Raw genomic sequence first — 21184 nt, forward strand, 5'->3', positions numbered from 1 at the left:
ACAGGTGGACTCCAATGAGGGACCAAATATACATAAACATAACTCTAATATACTCCCCAAAAACCCCTTAAAACATTATAAAACAACTACATAAAAACATGCAAGAAATGGCTGGACAGGGCACTTTCGGCGGCAGGTTCGGCGGCCGAAAGTCCCTCCAGAGCCGAAAGTCAGGCAGGTTCGGCGGCACCTTCGGCGGCCGAAACTCCCAGACAGAGGCGAAACTCATGCATGTTCGGCGGCACCTTCGGCGTCCGAAAGTCCCAGACAGAGACGAAAGTCTCTTTTCGGGGGCAACTTCGGCAGCCGAAAGGCCTGCCTCCCCAGCCACGTTCGGCGGCCGAAAGTGCCTTCGGCTGCCGAACCTGGTTTCTGCCAAAGGGCAGAAACTTGGCTCCTTTATGCACATTTGCCTCCTAACTCTCAAATCATGCATAAACTTGTTCTAAAACATGCAAAAATACATACAATGGTTCCTAGGGGCCTCAAACTAACTTAAACCCCAACTACAACACACAACAACAACACAATCCAACATACTTTGTTCATCAAAACATCAAAACCCATAAACTCATCAACAATCCTAAACATGCATCTATACCCATAAAACGACTTAATGCTTGTTTAAAACACATAACAAGGGTGGATCCGAGCTTACCTCTTGAAGAAACGAGAGGAAAGGCGATCCTAGCTTGGAGATGGAGAGATTGAGCTCTTTGAACCTCCAAGTACTCAAAACTTGCTCTTTACTCACAGATCTTCAAAACAGAAGTTAAAACCAGTGAAAAACATAGAAGATCGAAGGAAAACACTCAAGATCGAGGGAGGGGTGGCGGAGACTCACCTTGGCCGACAACGGGGGAGAAAAAGCTCGCCCGTGCGGACCTAAGGGACCCTTTTTATAGTGGCTGGCCAGGCCATGTTAGGGGGCCGAATGTGCCTCCGCATGCATGCCATGTTCGGCGGCCGAACTTGACTTTCGGCGGCCGAACCTGGACTGCCCTCACTCATGCTTTCGGGGGCCTAACGTGCCTCCAAAACGCATGCATGTTCGGCGGCCGAACTTGACTTTCTGCGGCCGAACCTGGGCTTTCCTCCAAAGACTTTTCATGCAAAAACTCATTAAATTTTCATACTTAAAACCATGAAATACCTTAAAACATTTTATGAAAACATGTTTCTACCCTATTAGAGGCTTTCGACATCCGAGATTCCACCGGACGGTAGGAATTCCGATACCGGAGTCTAGCCGGGTATTACATTCTCCCCCCCTTAAGAACATTCGTCCCCGAATGTACCTCAACTAGCACACATAGCATGGCATAAAACATAACATACCTAGCACATAAACACAAAGAGATCTAACCTTAAAAGAGATGAGGGTACTGCTGGAGCATAGACTCCCGTGTCTCCCAAGTGCACTCTTCCATATTGTGGTGGTTCCATAGGACTTTCACCATCGGGATTTCCTTGTTTCTTAGCTTTCTGATCTGGGTGTCTATGATCCGTACTGGCTGTTCATCATAGGTGAGATCCTCTTGGATCTCCACATCAGGCTCACTAAGAACCTTGCTCGGATCTGACACAAATTTCCTCAACATTGAAACATGTAAAACCGGATGGATTCTTTCCATTGAAGCAGGTAAATCCAGCTTGTACGACACATTCCCAATCTTTTGCAAGATTTCGAAGGGTCCGATGTATCGTGGGGCTAGTCTACCTTTCTTCCCGAAGCGAACCACTCCCTTCATTGGAGACACCTTGAGCAATACCAGATCCCCCTCCTGAAATTCTAACTGTCTTCTGCGGACGTCTGCATAGCTCTTCTGCCTGCTTGCAGCAGTCTTGATCCTTTCTCTGATTATGGGTACCACCCTGCTGGTGATCTCTACTAACTCAGGCCCTGCTAAGGCCTTTTCTCCAACTTCCTCCCAGCAAACAGGTGATCTGCACTTCCTTCCGTACAAAGCTTCATATGGAGCCATCCCGATGCTAGCATGATGGCTGTTGTTGTAGGCAAACTCCACCAAAGGTAGATGCTGCCTCCAAGAACCGCCAAAGTCCAGCACACACATTCTAAGCATATCCTCGATAGTCTGGATGGTCCTTTCTGATTGTCCGTCCGTCTGTGGGTGGAAGGCAGTACTGAAATCCAACCTGGTACCCATGGCATTCTGCAGACTCCGCCAAAACCTGGAGGTGAACTGGGGCCCTCTATCTGACACTATCGAAACAGGAACCCCATACAGCCTGACGATCTCATCTACATACACCTGCGCCAACTTGTCCACAGAGTAGCCACTCCTGACAGGGATGAAGTGAGCAGATTTGGTGAGTCTGTCCACAATCACCCATATGGAGTCCACTCTGTTGGACGCCGCCGGTAACCCCACTACGAAGTCCATAGCTATATTCTCCCATTTCCACTCTGGAATAGGTAGCGGGTTAAGCATTCCAGCCGGCTTCTGATGTTCCAGCTTCACCCTCTGACACACTTCGCAGGCTGACACGAACTGTGCCACTTCTTTCTTCATAGCTGGCCACCAATAAACCTTCTTTAGATCTTGATACATCTTGGTGGCTCCGGGGTGAATGTTGTATCTTGCATTATGAGCCTCTCTCATAATGTCTCCTTTTAGCCCAATGTCATCTGGTACACATAGTCTGCTCCCATAGCGGAGGATCCCCTTGCTGTCGAATATGAACTCGCTATCATTGCCTGACTGAACAGTCCTGGCAATCTTCACTAACTCCGGGTCCTCATGCTGTTTCTGAGCCACCTGCTCCAGAAACACAGGTGTCACTTTCATCTGGGCCACCAAGGCACCTGTACCAGATAACTCCATCTGTAGACCTTCCTCAATAAGCTTGTAGAACTCCTTCACCACTGGCCTCCTCTCTGCCGATATGTGGGATAAACTGCCTAGTGACTTCCGGCTTAGGGCGTCTGCCACGACATTCGCCTTACCCGGATGATACTGAATCTTGCAATCATAGTCACTCAGCAGCTCCACCCATCTCCTCTGTCTCAAGTTCAAATCTCTTTGACTCAGGATGTACTGCAGGCTTTTATGATCTGTGAAGATCTCACATTTTACCCCGTAGAGGTAGTGCCTCCACATCTTGAGTGCAAAGATTACTGCTGCCATCTCTAGGTCATGTGTGGGGTAATTCAACTCGTGCTTCTTCAGCTGCCTAGAAGCATAAGCGATGACCCTCTCCTTCTGCATCAGTACACAACCCAGTCCCACACGGGATGCATCACAAAAGACCGTAAAGTCCTCATCACTAGATGGCAGAGCTAAAACTGGTGCTGAAGTCAACCTCTTCTTAAGCTCTTCAAAACTCTCCTCGCACTGGTCGGTCCACAGAAACTTCTGATTCTTCCTGGTTAACCTGGTCAGAGGAGCTGCTATCTTTGAGAAGTCCTGAACGAACCTCCTGTAGTAACCTGCCATACCCAAGAAACTTCTAATCTCTGTCACTGAAGTGGGTCTAGGCCAGTTAACCACAGTTTCTGTCTTCTTGGGGTCTACCTCTATCCCATTCTCTGACACTACATGCCCCAAGAACGAAATGCTCCTCAGCCAGAACTCACACTTAGAGAACTTGGCATACAAGCCATGTTCCCTCAAAGTCTGCAAGACCAACCGCAGATGATGGGCATGCTCCTCTGCATTCCTGGAATACACTAAGATATCATCTATGAAGACAATAACGAAGTGATCTAGGTATTGGCTAAACACTCTGTTCATGAGATCCATGAATGCTGCAGGGGCGTTGGTCAACCCGAACGGCATTACAAGGAACTCAAAATGCCCATATCTGGTCCTGAAAGCTGTCTTTGGCACGTCTTCTTCTCTTATCCTTAGCTGATGGTACCCCGATCTCAGATCTATTTTGGAGAAACAACCTGCTCCGGCTAGCTGGTCGAATAGATCATCGATCCTTGGCAAAGGGTACCTATTCTTGGTAGTGACTTTGTTCAACTGCCTGTAGTCGATACAAAGTCTAAGGGATCCATCCTTCTTTCTGACAAACAAGACTGGAGCACCCCAGGGTGAGGTACTCGGTCGGATGAAACCCTTGTCTACCAGCTCTTGCAACTGTTCTTTCAACTCTTTCAACTCCGCTAGAGCCATCCTGTAGGGAGGGATAGAGATCGGTCTAGTTCCAGGCACCAACTCTAACTCGAACTCTATCTCCCTAACAGGTGGTAAACCTGGAAGCTCATCCGAAAAAACATCCTGAAACTCTCTGACAACTGGCACCGAGGCCGGCTCCCTGACCTGACTGTCTAGCTCTCTCACATGAGCTAAGTACCCCTGACATCTCTTCCTAAGCAACCTACGAGCCTGAAGAGCTGATATCAGACCTCTAGGCGTGCCCCTCTTGTCTCCTCTGAAGACGACCTCTGACCCGTTCTGATCTCTGAACCTGACTACCTTGTCCCTGCAGTCCAAGGTAGCACCATGGGTAGATAGCCAATCCATCCCTAGAATGACGTCAAAGTCTGTCAAATCTAGAACCACAAGGTTGGCGGAGAGGCATCTTCCCTCAACAAAAACTGGACTGTACTGGCAGACTGACACTGCCACTGACGGGTCACACTTGGGTCCACTGACCCATAGGGGACACTCTAACCCAGAGACTATCAGACCCAACCTCTCAACGGCTCTCGGAGCAATAAAAGAATGAGATGCACCCGGGTCCATTAATGCATACACATCAGAACACCCAATGACGAGATTACCTGACACCACGGTGTTGGATGTGTTAGCCTCCTGCTGAGTCATGGTGAAGATCCTGGCTAGAGCTGATGGACCTTCACCTCGGGAACCAGAAGAAGAGGCTGCCCCTCTCCCTCTACCTCTGCCACTGCCCTGAGTTGTGGCTGGAACTGCTGGCTGTGCCACACTACCAGAAGCTGTCTGCTGGGGCTGGCCCATAAAAGGCGCTCTAGGACACTCCCGAGCTATGTGTCCCTCCTGTCCACATCTGAAACATGTATTAGTCCCAGCTCGACACACTCCCCTGTGCGGTCTTCCACATCTCTGGCATTCTGTACCATCTGAGCCTGAGCTCGAGCCACCGCCAAATCCCAGACCGGATTTCAACTTGTTCCAAAACTTATTCTTCTTCGGCTTCCTGGTGGTGTTATCCCACCTCTTCTTACCTGAGCTCTGAGAAGAGAACCCTGGTCCTCCTCTGCCTGGGGTCTTAACCCCTGAAGACTGGGTCACTGACTGCTTCACTGACCCCTCAACTATAACACTTGCTTCCATTCTTCGAGCCATATCCACCACAGTGTGGAAACTTTCTCTCTCCGCTGACTGAATCAACGAGGAGTACCTGGAATGCAGCTTCATAACATACCTCTTGGCTTTCTTCGTATCTGTATCTAGAGCTTGCCCTGAAAAAGGCAATAGCTCTAAGAATTTATCCGTGAACTCCTCTACACCATGTACTCTGACTGCCTCAGTTGCTCAAACTCAATCATCTTCAGTTCTCTGGAACTGTCTGGAAAAGCCCATCCAGCGAACTCATTCGCAAATTCTTCCCATGTCATACCGTCTAGTCTCGGGTCCACATAACACTTGAACCATTCACGTGCCTTCTTGCACTTTAAAGTGAACCCTGCCATCTGAATGGCCCTGCTGTCACTTGCCCCTAGCTCATCAGTTATTGTCTTCACCACTCTCAGATACTCAAAGGGGTCATCCCCTGACTTGTATTTGGGAGCATCTAGCTTGAGGTAATATGTCATCTTTACCTTGCTCCCATCAGCTGAGCTAGGTCTAGGAGGTTGAGTAACTGGGGCTGCTGGTTCTGTAGGTGGTGGAGGTGGAGGTGCAGCATTCCCCGAGGTGGGGTTTGCCGGGTTTGGATAGAAGGGTGAGGGTGGATAAGCTGGGTACTGTGTGTAAGGTGGATAGAAAGGTGGATAAGGCATGTAGGTAGGGTAGGGGTTAAAGCTGGAGTAATCCGACGTGCCCCCCTTCGGGTACCCTGAACCCTGTGGGAAGGGTGGATAGTGGGGTGGAAAACCATACCCCGAGGCCTGAACGCCTCCCTGAGACTCCCCTGTCCCTTCTTCCTCCATGCTCATATCCAGGTTCCCATCCCTCCTCTGATCCTCTTCCATAACCTCCCTCACATCTGAAGAACTTTCTCCTCTATCTGTCCCCCTTCTGCTAGCATCAAAAGACCTTCTAGGGTCCCTTGACACTCTCTCTCTGTTGGCTCTACAAGACATTGCCCTAGGCAATGTAGGAGGACGGGCGCTCGTGCCCTCATCCTCAGGTGGCACTCCAGTCAATCGTGCAGATCGACGAGTTCCTCTCATCCTGTTTTCTGAAAAACAGTACACATCATACAAACATTAGCATCATATGGTTCATGTGGGCACACATGAACCCTCATCACATACATCACATAGCATAGCATATCATTAATGCACATGCACAAAGTCATGGCATTTCACATCATCATGCAAGACAGGACTCCACATCCTATCCTAGTGGACATGATCTTCCTATTGTGCTTGACCTTCTATAACATCTATGAGCCCGACACTCTAGGTCCGACCATATGAACCTAGGGCTCTGATACCATTCTGTAACGACCCGAAAATCGGACCGCTACCGGCGCTAGGATCCGGGTCGACTTAAGGCCGCCGGGACCCGTAGCAAGCCTGACATATAACCTGTAAACCTGTATAATCCCATACATGATCAACAACATGCATAAAAATTTAAACTTTCCTTTCAAACATCCAACTCAACCTGAACATATACTGTGCATAGTCATAATCATAAACATGATCCCTCTGTGGGATCTCATCAATGCCCCAATGGGCAATACATCATGAGATGAGTTGGCTTTCATAAACATTATAAAACATAACTACAGATCATGTATCAAAAGGGATAACAATACTCATAGGGTCAAGCACATCTATAACCTCAAAATATCTCATTACATACATACTGTAATCTCTTACATCACATCATAGTACAAATGTCATGTCCACAATCTAACTATTACATAAACATACTTCAAAACTCTGGCTAACCTCCTGGTCTACCCTGTACCTGCACATCTGGGGTTAGGGGAGAGGGGTGAGCTACAAAGCCCAGTGAGCAGAATAGTGAAATCATATATTTAAAAATCTCATGCCATTATGTAATGCAACACATCACAACTAATCACATCTCGGATGGTATTGTCACCAATAGTCCTCTACATAGTCCAACTGTGTCGGAACGTAGAATGGGTACAACCGGTCTTTCTCTTACATAACATATCATAACATACCAATGTGCCAGGGACGTAGAATGGGTACAACCTGGACTTTCTCTTACATCGTGCCAGGGACGTAGAATGGGTACAACCTGGACTTCCATACCATCTCATGCCATAACATCATCATGCCATATGAGGACTAAAGGATCATCCAATAACCAATCCACATCAACATTATAATGCAATGCAACATATTCGTGAATACTAATGCAAACAACCTACTACATCTCATGGTATACATGATGCATGGATCATGCTCAAAATTCATACTTCAATCATTTTAAAACTTAAGGTTTATTCCACTCACCTCTGGCTAGCTCTGACAAACTCTGTAGCAGCTGGCTCACTGCTGGGGTCCTCGGTTCCTCGGGTCTGAACCTACACAGGTGGACTCCAATGAGGGACCAAACATACATAAACATAACTCTAATATACTCCCCAAAAACCCCCTAAAACATTATAAAACAACTACATAAAAACATGCAAGAAATGGCTGGACAGGGCACTTTCGGCGGCAGGTTCGGCGGCCGAAAGTCCCTCCAGAGCCGTAAGTCAGGCAGGTTCGGCGGCACCTTCGGCGGCCGAAACTCCCAGACAGAGGCGAAACTCATGCATGTTTGGCGGCACCTTCAGCGGCCGAAAGTCCCAGACAGAGACGAAAGTCTCTTTTCGGGGGCAACTTCGGTAGCCGAAAGGCCTGCCTCCCCAGCCACGTTCGGCGGCCGAAAGTGCCTTCGGCTGCCGAACCTGGTTTCTGCCAAAGGGCAGAAACTTGGCTCCTTTATGCACATTTGCCTCCTAACTCTCAAATCATGCATAAACTTGTTCTAAAACATGCAAAAATACATACAATGGTTCCTAGGGGCCTCAAACTAACTTAAACCCCAACTACAACACACAACAACAACACAATCCAACATACTTTGTTCATCAAAACATCAAAACCCATAAACTCATCAACAATCCTAAACATGCATCTCTACCCATAAAACGACTTAATGCTTGTTTAAAACACATAACAATGGTGGATCCGAGCTTACCTCTTGAAGAAACGAGAGGAAAGGCGATCCTAGCTTGGAGATGGAGAGATTGAGCTCTTTGAACCTCCAAGTACTCAAAACTTGCTCTTTACTCACAGATCTTCAAAACAGAAGTTAAAACCCGTGAAAAACATAGAAGATCGAAGGAAAACACTCAAGATCGAGGGAGGGGTGGCGGAGACTCACCTTGGCCGACAACGGGGGAGAAAAAGCTCGCCCGTGCGGACCTAAGGGACCCTTTTTATAGTGGCTGGCCAGGCCACGTTCGGGGGCCGAATGTGCCTCTGCATGCATGCCATGTTCGGCGGCCGAACTTGACTTTCGGCGGCCGAACCTGGACTGCCCTCACTCATGCTTTCGGGGGCCTAACGTGCATCCAAAACGCATGCATGTTCGGCGGCCGAACTTGACTTTCGGCGGCCGAACCTGGGCTTTCCTCCAAAGGCTTTTCATGCAAAAACTCATTAAATTTTCATACTTAAAACCATGAAATACCTTAAAACATTTTATGAAAACATGTTTCTACCCTATTAGAGGCTTCCGACATCCGAGATTCCACCGGACGGTAGGAATTCCGATACCGGAGTCTAGCCGGGTATTACAAAAGAAGTTTCTAAACTTGGTAATCCAGTTTCCATCTCTTTTAGTGAGTTCTCACAAATTTCTCACAAGTCCCTTTAGAAGAAATTTCTGATACCAATTGTTAGAACTCTCAAAGTCTAATTTATGCTTGAAGAACAATAAACAAATAGAGATGAAAAGTAAAAATAGCAAAAACAAATCTGCGGTGGAAATTCATATTTTTATTAAATTGAATGCTGCTTATATACATAAAAAATTTAGTTAATACATCAAGAAATTAAACAACATAATGGAGCATGTTTACATGATTAATAAATTTCTAAAACCCAGCCACTAACAGTATGAATCTATAATCAGCTAAAAAACTGAAACAAACAAAAAAAAAATTCCAGTAGAAATATTTGATCAGGTCCTATTTCAACAATTAAGTAATTCTTCAACGGCCTGTCTTGTGCCCATTAATCAGGATGGAATACGAAATTGAAGTTATACACAACATAACCCATATGATTCAATGTTTATCGAAACCAAAACATCTCATCATATATTCTAAAAGGTCTCATTCTACACATTTATATGCGTCACTAATGTTCAAATTAAGAGCAACCATGAAATTTTTCTCCTGCTTTCACAATTTCATAATATGCTTACCTCATGGTTTAAGAGAATATTGTTCAATATCAACCTATATTTGGTAAAAACATTGTTGCCAATAATATCATCCATGTAAGGTTATAGACACCCAATAAAAATTTTTAAAATGATTTTATACACAACATTGTGTGTAGCCAATCGGTATAAAATTCTTCATGCTCTGCACTCTGAGATCAAGGAGATTTAGCCATAATCCCTATAAGAAAGAAGTTTTGAGTTTTTTATTACCAAGAATATAAGAATAATTTAGTATAAATTAATTATTTATTTTCTGAAGAGAAATGAAATAGTATAAATTTTTTTCTTTTTAATTAGAGATTTCGAATTAGAAATATTTTTAAAACTTAAAAGTGATCATTTTATTCTTTTAATAGATTTATGTGAATTTAAATTAATAAAGACGATAAATTGAGAAACACCTATTGTTTTGATGATTTAAAATTAATTTTTATCCATAATTTTGATGATTTAAATTTAAATATATATATAAAAACTTTAATGTGATCTCAATAGAATCAGTGTTTTCAATTAATTTATTGTTGAAAAATCTTAATTGAATTATTGTTTGCTTTATAGAAAAATAATTAACAAGTGAAAAGAATCATAAGCAATCTTTGGTTAAATAAAAATTGCGGAGCCGGCCGGGGCTATTGGGAAAACAATGGCAAAGAAGCAAACAGTACCCACGATTCTTAATTAGTTTGGCCTCAGAATTTTTAATGAATCCTGTTTTGACATGTCTTTGCTTCAGCAATAATGAAGCCTGATACTGAAGTCGGTGGATATCCTTTACTTAAGGGTGTGTGATTGAAAATTAGCCACTTTCTTGCAATTTTGTACATTAAATTTTTAAGGTAAATTATATTGGAATCTCTAAATTTAAAATAATTAATAAATTGATATTGTATTTTTAAAAGTGAATATTTAAATTTTTTTATAATCCGTATGTTCAAATTTCAATTCTTCCATTTACTTTTCCTTGTTAAAAGTATGGACATGTCTTTATTACTCCTTTCTAAATTATAAATGTTAAAACATTAGAAGGTCATTCATTTTTTGTTATCTATTAAAATTTCAACACTTGATATTTCACTTTTCATTTAAAAAAATACTTAAATTCCTAATAATTTCAATTAATTTTTAGTATTTTTATTTTTTAATTTCAATTCACTAAAATATTTCAATATTTGATAATTTAAAAACTTCGAGAAATAGCTTTTTATTCAATTTTTAAAAATAAATTTCCACGTTAGTTATTTTTAAGCGGTATCAAATAGTTTTAAATATGTTATGTACTGCAATACAATTTAAAAAAAAAAAAAACTATAGAGTATTTTAAAAAAAAATTATATTTTTTTATTAACTTTTTAATTATATTTATTTTAAATACATTAAAATTTATTAAATATTAAAAAATATTTTGAAAAATTTTTAAAAATAAAATAAAATTATAATTGTTAATTTATATATTATTATAATCTAAAAAAATAAATAATAAAAATTATGCAACTATGAGAATACCGTATAATTTACACTTATCATTATGCTTCTTCTTTACATGCAGGGCCCTCTAGACTGTCCTTATATCTATATAATCTTCCGTGTCTCATGGTAGTAGTAGAAGAAAATTATTGAATTTCATTTTCATTGATGAGATATTTCATTTTTCTTTTGAATTTGACCTGAAATTAAATTAGAGTGCTCCTTTTGGACCACTGGGATGACATTCGAGCCATAATTCAGCTTTCGTAGGACAATGTCGACAAAGGTCAATTTACTAATAACAGTAATTGACGATGTATATGATGTGTATGGCACCTTGGATGAGCTTCATTTGTGGTTGGTTGTGCTGACATCACATCCTACAAATTTTTTTTATATGGACTTACTGTATCAATTAACTCTTAAATATTTATTAATTAATATCTTATAAATCTGTATGATAAAGCTTTTAAATCAATAATTGACATGCATAATTTAGCGTCGTAGTATTTCGTTCACTTAATTAATTGATTTGAACACTCAATTAATTGATTTGTATATATTTAAATTAATTAAATTAATAAATTTTAGATATATCGATTGTTTTAATAAATTTTATTAATTATTTATACAACTTAAATGTAAATATAAAGAGATTTAATTTGATGTGAATCGAATCAGGGTTTTTAAATGTGTTGTTGGAAATTTTATTGAATTACTGTTTGCTTGATAGAGAAATAATTAACACGTGAAAGAAATTATAAGGAATTTGTGGTCGACAAAAATTGCAGGTAGGGAAAACAAATGGCAAACAAACAACTTGTACCCACAAATCTCGATGAATTCTGTTACTTGTCTTTGCTTCAACAATAATAGTCTGATTGAAGTCGGTTGTGGACATTGCAATGTGTGCCATTTTAATTATTATTATTTTTACAAAATAAAAAATGGAATGGAATTAAATTATTTTTTTATTTAATTTAATTTTTTAATAAATTTAATTTTATTAAATTTAATATTTTTAATTTTTAATTTTTTCTATTTGATTCAATTTTAAATAGAATTGATCAAATACTCAACTTTAATTATATAGCCTAAAATAAAATTATAAATGATGATAAAATAAAAAAAAAAATTATGTTCAGAAAATAAAATTTACGGTGTGTAAATTTCTCATCTTTCTCCTACAGTGTGGTCGAACAAAAATTGCGGGTAGGGAAAACAAATGACAAACAAACAACTTGTACCCACAAATCTTGATGAAAAATTAGCCACTTTGTTGTTATTTGGTAAATTTCATTATCATTATGTGCTGTCGTTGTATCATCTCATGGACAAGAACTGAAGAAAATTTGTAATTTCATTTTGATTGTGGCCTCATAATTAATTGACACGTGCCTATAAAAATGTAAAGGCAATTCCTATTTTAAATAATATTAAAACATATTTAATTAGATCAAAAATTTAATATTGTTTTCAAAATAGTGGTTTATAATAATTAACAGTATTAAAAAATATTTTTTGCATAATTATTACCATTTAATTAATATTTAATTTTTAAATTAAATAAAAATACGTGGATAATATGAAGTAATTATACTTGAACTTTACAATAAATTTAGACCGGACCTAACTTTTACTGTCGACGTCCAATAGAGATACACAATAATTTTTCGGAAAGAAAATTTCAAGATATACGACTTTCAAAAGTATGATGAGGGCCACAGATCTGGTCACAAAGTTCAATATGAAAATCCTATCATTTAGGACTCAATTTTACATTTTAATTACTTTTTTAGATATTTTGAATATTTTCATAATTTTACTTATTAAGATTTTGTTTTTATTATAAATAACCTTTCTTATCTATTAGAAACTCACTTTTTAATTTTTCAGGAATTTCATTCAGACTTTTAGCTTTTTAACCTATTTTTTCTCGTATTTCGTTTTAACCAAATGGTATTGATTAAAATTTCTGACGAATTCTAAATAGTACTTTATCAATAAATACTAAAAAAAATAATAAATTAATAATTAAAGTTTTTAATATATACAATAATTAAAATATAAATAACAAAAAAGAAATTTATATTAAAAGGATGAGGAGGATAAAAATATTTTTTTTTCATTTATATTTATTTAAAACATGACTACTTTAATGACCCTCGAATTAAAATTGAAGTAATTTTAATTTCAAAAAAAAAAAAAAACTTAAGTGGTCAAATTATTAATTTACTAAAATCAAGAATTTTTAAGGGTAATATCCTCTTTGGAGTTTGCACATCTATATAAGGACTTGAAGTTTTTGGAAAACTAAGCACACACACCAAATAGATCCTCTAATGGCCCTTCATTTATTTGCTTCATATCCTATTTGCTCTTTCACTAAACAGCCATCAAGAACTTGTTCCTTTAGATTACTCAAAATTGGCAATATTTTCAGTCCTCTTGGATGCTTGGTGTCTCCAAAACTTGCCAAGAAAACTATTGTGAGAAGATCTGCAAATTACCAACCTCCCATTTGGGATTTTAATTTTGTGCAGTCACTGAAGAGTGAATATGGGGTACATATATGTTTATAATTATTCCAAATTACTTGTTTTCCTTTTATTTTTATGCTCATGATTACTGTGATATAGGGAGAGGTTTACACTAACCGAATCAGTAAGCTGAAGGAAGAGGTGAGGCTGATATTGCTTAAGCAAGCTGTGGATCCTCTGGATCAGCTCCAACTAATTGACACCTTGCAAAGACTTGGATTAGCTTATCACTTTGAAGATGAAATAAAGAGTATCTTGATGAGCATTTACAGCCATAATAATGCAAGAAGGGAGGATTTATATGCTACAGCTCTTGAATTTAGACTCCTAAGAGAACATGGATATAAAATACCTCAAGGTAAAATCCTAACACTTTTCACCCTTTTTCAGACATGCAATTCTTTATCAAAAGTTGGTAATAATATTTAACTAGAAAAAGTGAAATGCAGAGATCTTCAATAGTTTCCAAGATGAGGTGGGAAACTTCAAAAAGTGCCTATGTGAGGATTGGGAGGGAATGCTATCCTTGTACGAGGCATCATTCCTTTCAGACGAAAATGAAGATATCTTGCAAAATGCAAGAGATTTTACAACCACTTGTCTAAGGAAGTTTGTTCAACAGAGCCAAGACCAAAACCTATCCAATTTAGTAAGTCATGCACTGGAGATCCCACTGCATTGGAGGATGCTGAGGTTGGAGACCAGATGGTTTATTGATGTATATGAAAGAAAACAGGGCATGAATCCTCTTCTGCTAGAACTTGCTAAATTGGACTTCAACAACGTGCAGATGATACACCAAAACGATCTAAAACACGTGTCAAGGTATGTATAATTTATGGTTGAGTGAGCAAATAATTTCTCATTCATGTCAATAGTTTACAGCTTCTGTTTAATTATCTTCAAGTATGAGGCTGCTCCTTATTAGCTTGTTTTGGTCTGAATAAAGGTGGTGGAGGAGTACAGGTTTAGGGGAAAAGTTGAGCTTTGCGAGAGATAGGCTAATGGAGAACTTCTTTTGGAGCATTGGGGTGATATTCAAGCCACAGTTCAGCTATTGTAGGAGAATGTTGACAAAGGTTGGAGCACTACTAACAACCATTGATGATATATATGATGTGTATGGAACATTGGATGAGCTTGAGCTTTTCACTGATGCTGTTCAAAGGTTGGTGTTGGTGATATCTTATCCTCAAATTTTTATATGGACATACTACGTATCAATTCTTAAATGTATTTTATTTGATATAGGAATAAATTGCATCATTTTTTTTTTTTCAATTTTAGATGGGATGTCAATGCAGTGGAGCAACTTCCAGACTACATGAAGATATGTTACCTTTCTCTCCATAACACCATAAATGAAATAGCTTTTGATTTCCTTAGGGAACAAGGAATTCACATCGTCCCCTACTTGAAAAGAGCTGTAAGTTTCAATGATGGTTTTGAATTTTTCATAATATCAATTTGTCTATTCACTTACATGTTAATTAAAAATGAAATTATATTAATAACAATTCATATAATTTGCTGATTCTATTTTAAATTATTCCAGTGGGCAGATCAGTGCAAATCATATTTATTGGAAGCGAGATGGTATTACAATGGATATACACCAAGTTTGCAAGAATATATTGATAATGCATGGATCTCTATAGCAGGTCCTGTGATCCTAGTCCATGCTTTCTTTCTCGTAAATTCTCCAATTTCAAATGATGCCTTAAAATGCTTGGAAGAGTATTCCAGCATAATTCGATGTTCATCGATGATTTTTAGATTTGCAGATGATCTTGGAACATCATCGGTATGCTATCCTTTATCTTTACCCTAAAATGTCTCATTCACTTATTTATGGATCTTTATTTTTTTTTATCTCATTCTTATGTAGGATGAATTAAAGAGAGGTGATGTTCCAAAATCAATTCAATGCTACATGCATGAAACTGGAGCTTCAGAAAAAGAAGCTCGTGATCACATACGATTTCTAATTAGCGAGACATGGAAGGAAATGAATGAAGAAAAATCCACATATTCTCCATTTTCAGAAACTTTTATTAGTATAGCATTTAACTTAGCTAGAATGGCGCAATGCATGTACCAACATGGAGACGGTCATGGAATCGAAGACCGTGAGACTAAGGACCGAGTTGTATCACTACTTGTTCAACCTATTCCCTGTCTAAACAAGGTTGTCTAGATGGAAATGTTTTCTTTCTTGTAACTTTAACTACAATGTATTTGTCACTGTCATAAAGGAATTGGCTGTTGTTCTTTAGTTATCTCTATTTCTATTTGGGAATTTTTGTTTTTTGCTAGAAGGGTAAATCATAATTGTATATTATTCTCATAAATTCTTAATTAATGGATTTAATAGCAAGAAAAATACTTATGATTCAAATAGAGAAAAAATAATTAAAAATAGTCTCTTTTATTTGATCAAAAAATATTTATAATGTAAATCACTAATTATTATTTGGTGATTAAATTTACAATGAATGGAGAAATTTTAAGATTTAATATCATTTTAATAGCAATTGGGGCAGGACTTGAGCCACAAATTTTTTTTACTATAAGTATCACTTTTTAAATGAGTAGGCAGAAACTGGTTTTGCTTCATTTGATAAATCATTGCCATACAGCGCACCAATGAAAATTGAAAGCCGAGAATTACCAAGATGTTTTGTCCTCCCAAGATTTAAAGGAATTGCCAAGATGTTTTTAATCTCCTTCTCTTGAAAATTTTTTTTAGAACACAAATATGTTTTAATCTCCTTCTCATGGTTTTTTTTTTTTTTCAGAACATGAAACATTTCAGGAACTACACAAACATCTATAAGCTAAGAAATACAATAAATATTGGCCCATGATATCTGTTGGTGGCCTTCACCAATCACGTCTTCAAATGGGTAATTCGGTTCTGGTCCTCCAAAATTTAATGGAAGTAATTATCTAATTATCATGTATGGGCTTTCAAGATGCAAGCCTATCTCGAAGCTCTAGGTTTGTGGGAAGTAACTGAGGAAAATATGGATCCTCCTCCTCTACCTGCAAATCCTACACTCAATCAAATTAAAATTCATCAAGAAGCAAAGCAAAAGAAGCCTAAAGCCTTAACCTCTATTCACCAAGTTGTCACGAAAGCTGTCTTCTCCAGGATTATCAATATCAAGTCTCCAAAAGAGGTGTGGGACAAATTAAAGCTGGAATTTGAAGGCAACAATAAGGTCAAGTCAGTAAATTTAAGAACTCTAAAAAGAGAGTTTGATCTCATGAAGATGAAGGATGGATAAAGTGTCAAAGACTACACTTCGAGACTTCTAGATGTGGATAATAAGAATTTTCTGATGAAAATATTATTGAGAAGCTCTTTACTAGTCTACCTTCAAAGTATGAATAAAAAATTTCAGCCATTGAAGAGTCTGTTGATCTCAAGACTCTTGAAATTTCAGAATTGACTAGTAGGCTTTATTCATTGAAAAAAAGGCTCAACATTAGAGATGAAGAAGATATTGAAGGAGCATTTCATGCAAGACATAAGAATAAGAAGAACAACAGAGGTGGAAAGAAGGCTACAAAGGAAGACTCGACCAAAGGAAAAGTTGTGCAATTTTTTAAAAATTCTGGACAGAAATAAACTTTTTCACCCTGCAAACATTGCACCAGAACAAACCACAAGGAAGATGATTGTAGATATAAAAATAAGCCTCCCATTTAATGCAGATTCTGTAAAAATATGGGCCATTTTGAAAGAAATTACAGGCAGAAAAATGCTCAAGAGAACGGTAAAAATATTCAACAAGCAAATATCATTGAAGAAGAGAAAGAAGAGGATCCCGAAGAAAGAGTATTTCTTGCCTATCATTTGCCTGAAAATGATTCACATTTGTGGCTGATTGATAGTAGATGCACTTGTCATATAGCTAAGGAAATTCATATTTCATGTATGATAATAGAAGAAATTTAACAACAAAGGTACCTATGCATAATAACTCCTTTGTGTTAAAGGTTAATCTAAAAATGAAAATGTTTTTGTTGCAACTCTTAATGAATCTAAATTGTGACATTTTATATTTGGTCATTATCACTCTAATGCCTTGTCTAAACTATGTAAGAAAGATATGGCAAGAAATATGCCCGAAATGATGATTCCAAATGAAGTATGTGGGGTATGTCAAATCGGGAAGCAACACTGACTTTCATTTCCTTCTAAAGCATCATGGAGAGCTAAAAGCAGGCTTGATCTCATTCATAGTGATTTATGTGGACCTATGAAGGAAGAATCTTTAAACAAGAATAAATATTTTGTTGTGTTTGTAGATGATCATACAAGAATGATTTGGATCTATTTCATCAAAAGTAAGTCATAAGTTTTCTCTATTTTTAAGAGTTTTAAAAATATGATTGAAGCTCAAACAAGAAGCAGAATCAAGAGTCTTAGGACGGATAATGGTTTGAGTTCAATTCTATAGAATTCAAAGTTTTTTGTGACAAGCATGAAATTTTTCATTGTTACAGGTTATATATGAAGTAAATATGTTAATATAGGAAATAAATATTGATAGATAGATTAGTTAATCTTAGGGATTGTATAATCATAGACTTGATTTTCCTTCCTGTTTAGATACCGTCTCTCATATATAAATAGATTGTAATCTCTATTGTGAACGAAAACAAAATTTTATATTTCTACATGGTATTAGAACCATTCTCGTACTTTTTTTTTCTCTCGTCAAGTTCTAAAATTTTTGGAGACTTAGGACTTCTATTTTTTTGTGTTACCCATCTAGGGTAATATTTGTCTCTCATTGTCTACCTAGAGAGGACGCCAAAGTTGCCTTGTAACCCACTTGTCAGATCTGTGATTCATTTGCCATTTGGGTGTTGGGTGGAGGCGTTTAGTTGCCTTGCAACCCGTTTGTCAGATCTGTAGTTCATTTGCCATTTGAGTGTTGGGTTATCTTCCTTTAATTTATTTGAAGGTAAAGGAGTATAGAGTTCTGGTTGAAATCATTTTTGACAGCAAGACCCATATTATTAAAATTATCCCAACGTTTTCAGTAGCGACTAAGACAGGTAAAACATGTCTTATTTCCTCTTCATATAAATGGGTCATTGATTCTGGTGCCACAGATCACATGACAGGTAATCTTCATATTTTTACTAGCTTTCGATCTCATAAAGCGCCTTCTCTTATTAACATAGCTGATGAATCAACCTATAATGTTGAGGGTTCTGGGACTGTTAAACCTACTTTTTCTATTACCCTATCATATGTGCTAAGTTTACTTAATCTTGCTGTAATACCCGGCTAAATCCGGCATCGGCATTTCTACCATCCGGTGGAATTCAGGAATGTCAGAGATTTCTAGACGGGTATTAGCATAAGTTTCTAAAATGTTTTAAGAATATTTTGATGTTTTAAATCAAACTGGAAGTATCACTGGTGTGTTATGTTATAGATAGCCCTGAGGGCTAGTTCAAATTAGTATGTCTGAGCATTTGGTTCATATGATTGGACCTACAGAGAGTGTTTTCAAGGTTAAGTCTGGTTGTTTTAAATAAACGTTTTAACAGTTCATAGTCCAGTCGGATCATGTATGGGATTTTAACAGGTACACAGAGTTCATAGCAGGCTTACTACGGGTCCCGGCGGCCTTAAGCCGATCTGGATCCTAATGCCGAGCACTTTGGGCCGTTACAGAGAGGTACCGGTTTCCGGGGTGTTACACTTGCCTTTAGTTTAATCTCTGTGAGTAAACTTACCAAAGACCTAAATTGTTGTGTTTCCTTTTTTCCTGATCATTGTCTCATTCAGAATTTTGTGACGAAGCAGATTATTAGTAAAGGACATGTATCTGGGGGTCTCTATATTTTGGATGCATGGGTGCCCCAGCATGTTGCCTGCTCCAGTGTCGTGTCTCCATTTGAGGCACATTGTCGGTTGGGACACCCTTCTTTACCGGATTTGAAGAAGTTATGCCCTCAATTTCATGAGGTATATTTACTAGAATATGAGTCATGTCATTTTGCAAAACATCATCGAATCTCTTTAAGATGTGAGTCATGTCATTTTGAATTAGTTCATTAAGATGTTTGGGGCCCATGTCCAATTGGATCTAAGACTAGATTTAGATATTTTATCACTTTTGTGGATGATTACTCTAGAATGACTTGGATTTATTTTATAAAGCATCGTTCAGAAGTGTTTTCTCATTTTTCTGCCTTTTGTGCTGAAATCAAGACTCAATTTAATGTTTCTGTGAAAATTTTGCTGAGCGACAATGCTAAAGAATATATGTCAGAATTATTCCAGACTTATATGACTCAACATGATATTCTTCACCAATCGCCATGTGTTGATACACTCGCTCAAAATGGGGTAACTGAAAGAAAGAATAGACATCTTTTTTAGACTACTAGAGCTCTATTGTTTCAAATGCAAGTTCCTAAACAATTTTGGGCTGATGTTATCTCTATTGCATGCTTTCTCATTAATCACATGCCCTCCTCTGTACTAAATGGTAATACTCCTTATAATGTCCTCTTTCCTAAGAAGCTATTATTTCCTCTCGAATCACGACTATTTGGCAGTACTTGCTATGTTCGGGATGTTAGACCTCATGTAACTAAATTTGATCCTAAAGCTTTGAAGTGTGTTTTCTTGGGATATTCTCGCCTTCAAAAGGGGTATCGGTGTTACTCCCCAGACCTCAACAAGTATCTAGTCTCAACAGATGTAGTCTTTTCCAAGAAAGTTCCTTTTTATCCTGTTGCACAAATCTCTCCTGATCAAGAGGATGATGATGAGTGGCTCATCTATAGAATCATATCTGATGGTGGGACCTTTTCAAGTATGCCTTCTACTATACAATCTAATGATAACATTCCTCCTAATACTCAGCCTCCTATTAACCCGTCAGTTGTTCAAGTTTACTCTCGAAGACTAGTACCTGATTATACATGTCTTGTACCAAAATCTTCTTCGCCATTAGATCCACCACCGACTGACTTTGACCTCCCCATTTATCTTCGTAAAGGTAAACGATAGTGTAAATCTATCTATTCTGTTGCTAATTTTCTGTCTTATGATCACATGTCTCCTTCTTCTACCTCCTTAACTGTCTCTCTAGATTCCATTTCCTTGTCTAAGACAGTTAAAGAGGCCCTGACTCATTCTAGTTAGCGTGATGCAATATTTGAGGAGATTAAGGCTCTAGATGAAAATCATACTTGGGAACTAGTTGATTTACCCTCTAGCAAGAAGGTTGTGGGTTGTAAATGGGTTTTTGCCGTCAAAGTCAATCCAGATGGCTCCATAGTGTGGCTTAAGGCCTGTCTTGTCGCCAAAGGTTATGCCCAAAGCTATGGCGTTGACTATTCTGACACTTTTTCTCCTGTGGTAAAAATGACCTCAGTTCGCTTGTTCATGTCCCTAGCTGCTTCTCAGCATTGGTCTTTACACCAATTAGATATCAAGAATGCATTTTTACATGGTGACCTCCAAGAAGAGGTGTATATGGAGCAATCACCAGGGATTTTTGCTCAAGAGGAGTATGGAAAAGTCTGCCATTTGAAAAAATC

The 21184-nt window shown here is 38.3% G+C and overlaps 1 protein-coding gene across 1 annotated transcript; it reads left to right on the top strand.

Moving 5' to 3' along the window:
- Positions 1-13398: 13398 nt before the first annotated feature.
- Positions 13399-15910, top strand: LOC110627890 (terpene synthase 10). Its single transcript, XM_021774267.2, has 7 exons — positions 13399-13627; positions 13703-13961; positions 14053-14428; positions 14553-14771; positions 14891-15029; positions 15159-15407; positions 15492-15910. The coding sequence occupies exons 1-7, from the start codon at positions 13406-13408 to the stop codon at positions 15798-15800; spliced, it is 1773 nt and encodes a 590-aa protein (XP_021629959.1). The 5' UTR covers positions 13399-13405; the 3' UTR covers positions 15801-15910.
- The last annotated feature ends 5274 nt before the right edge of the window (positions 15911-21184 follow it).

The sequence above is a fragment of the Manihot esculenta genome, chromosome 12, assembly GCF_001659605.2.
Source record: "Manihot esculenta cultivar AM560-2 chromosome 12, M.esculenta_v8, whole genome shotgun sequence".
In the NCBI taxonomy this organism is placed as follows: domain Eukaryota; kingdom Viridiplantae; phylum Streptophyta; class Magnoliopsida; order Malpighiales; family Euphorbiaceae; genus Manihot; species Manihot esculenta.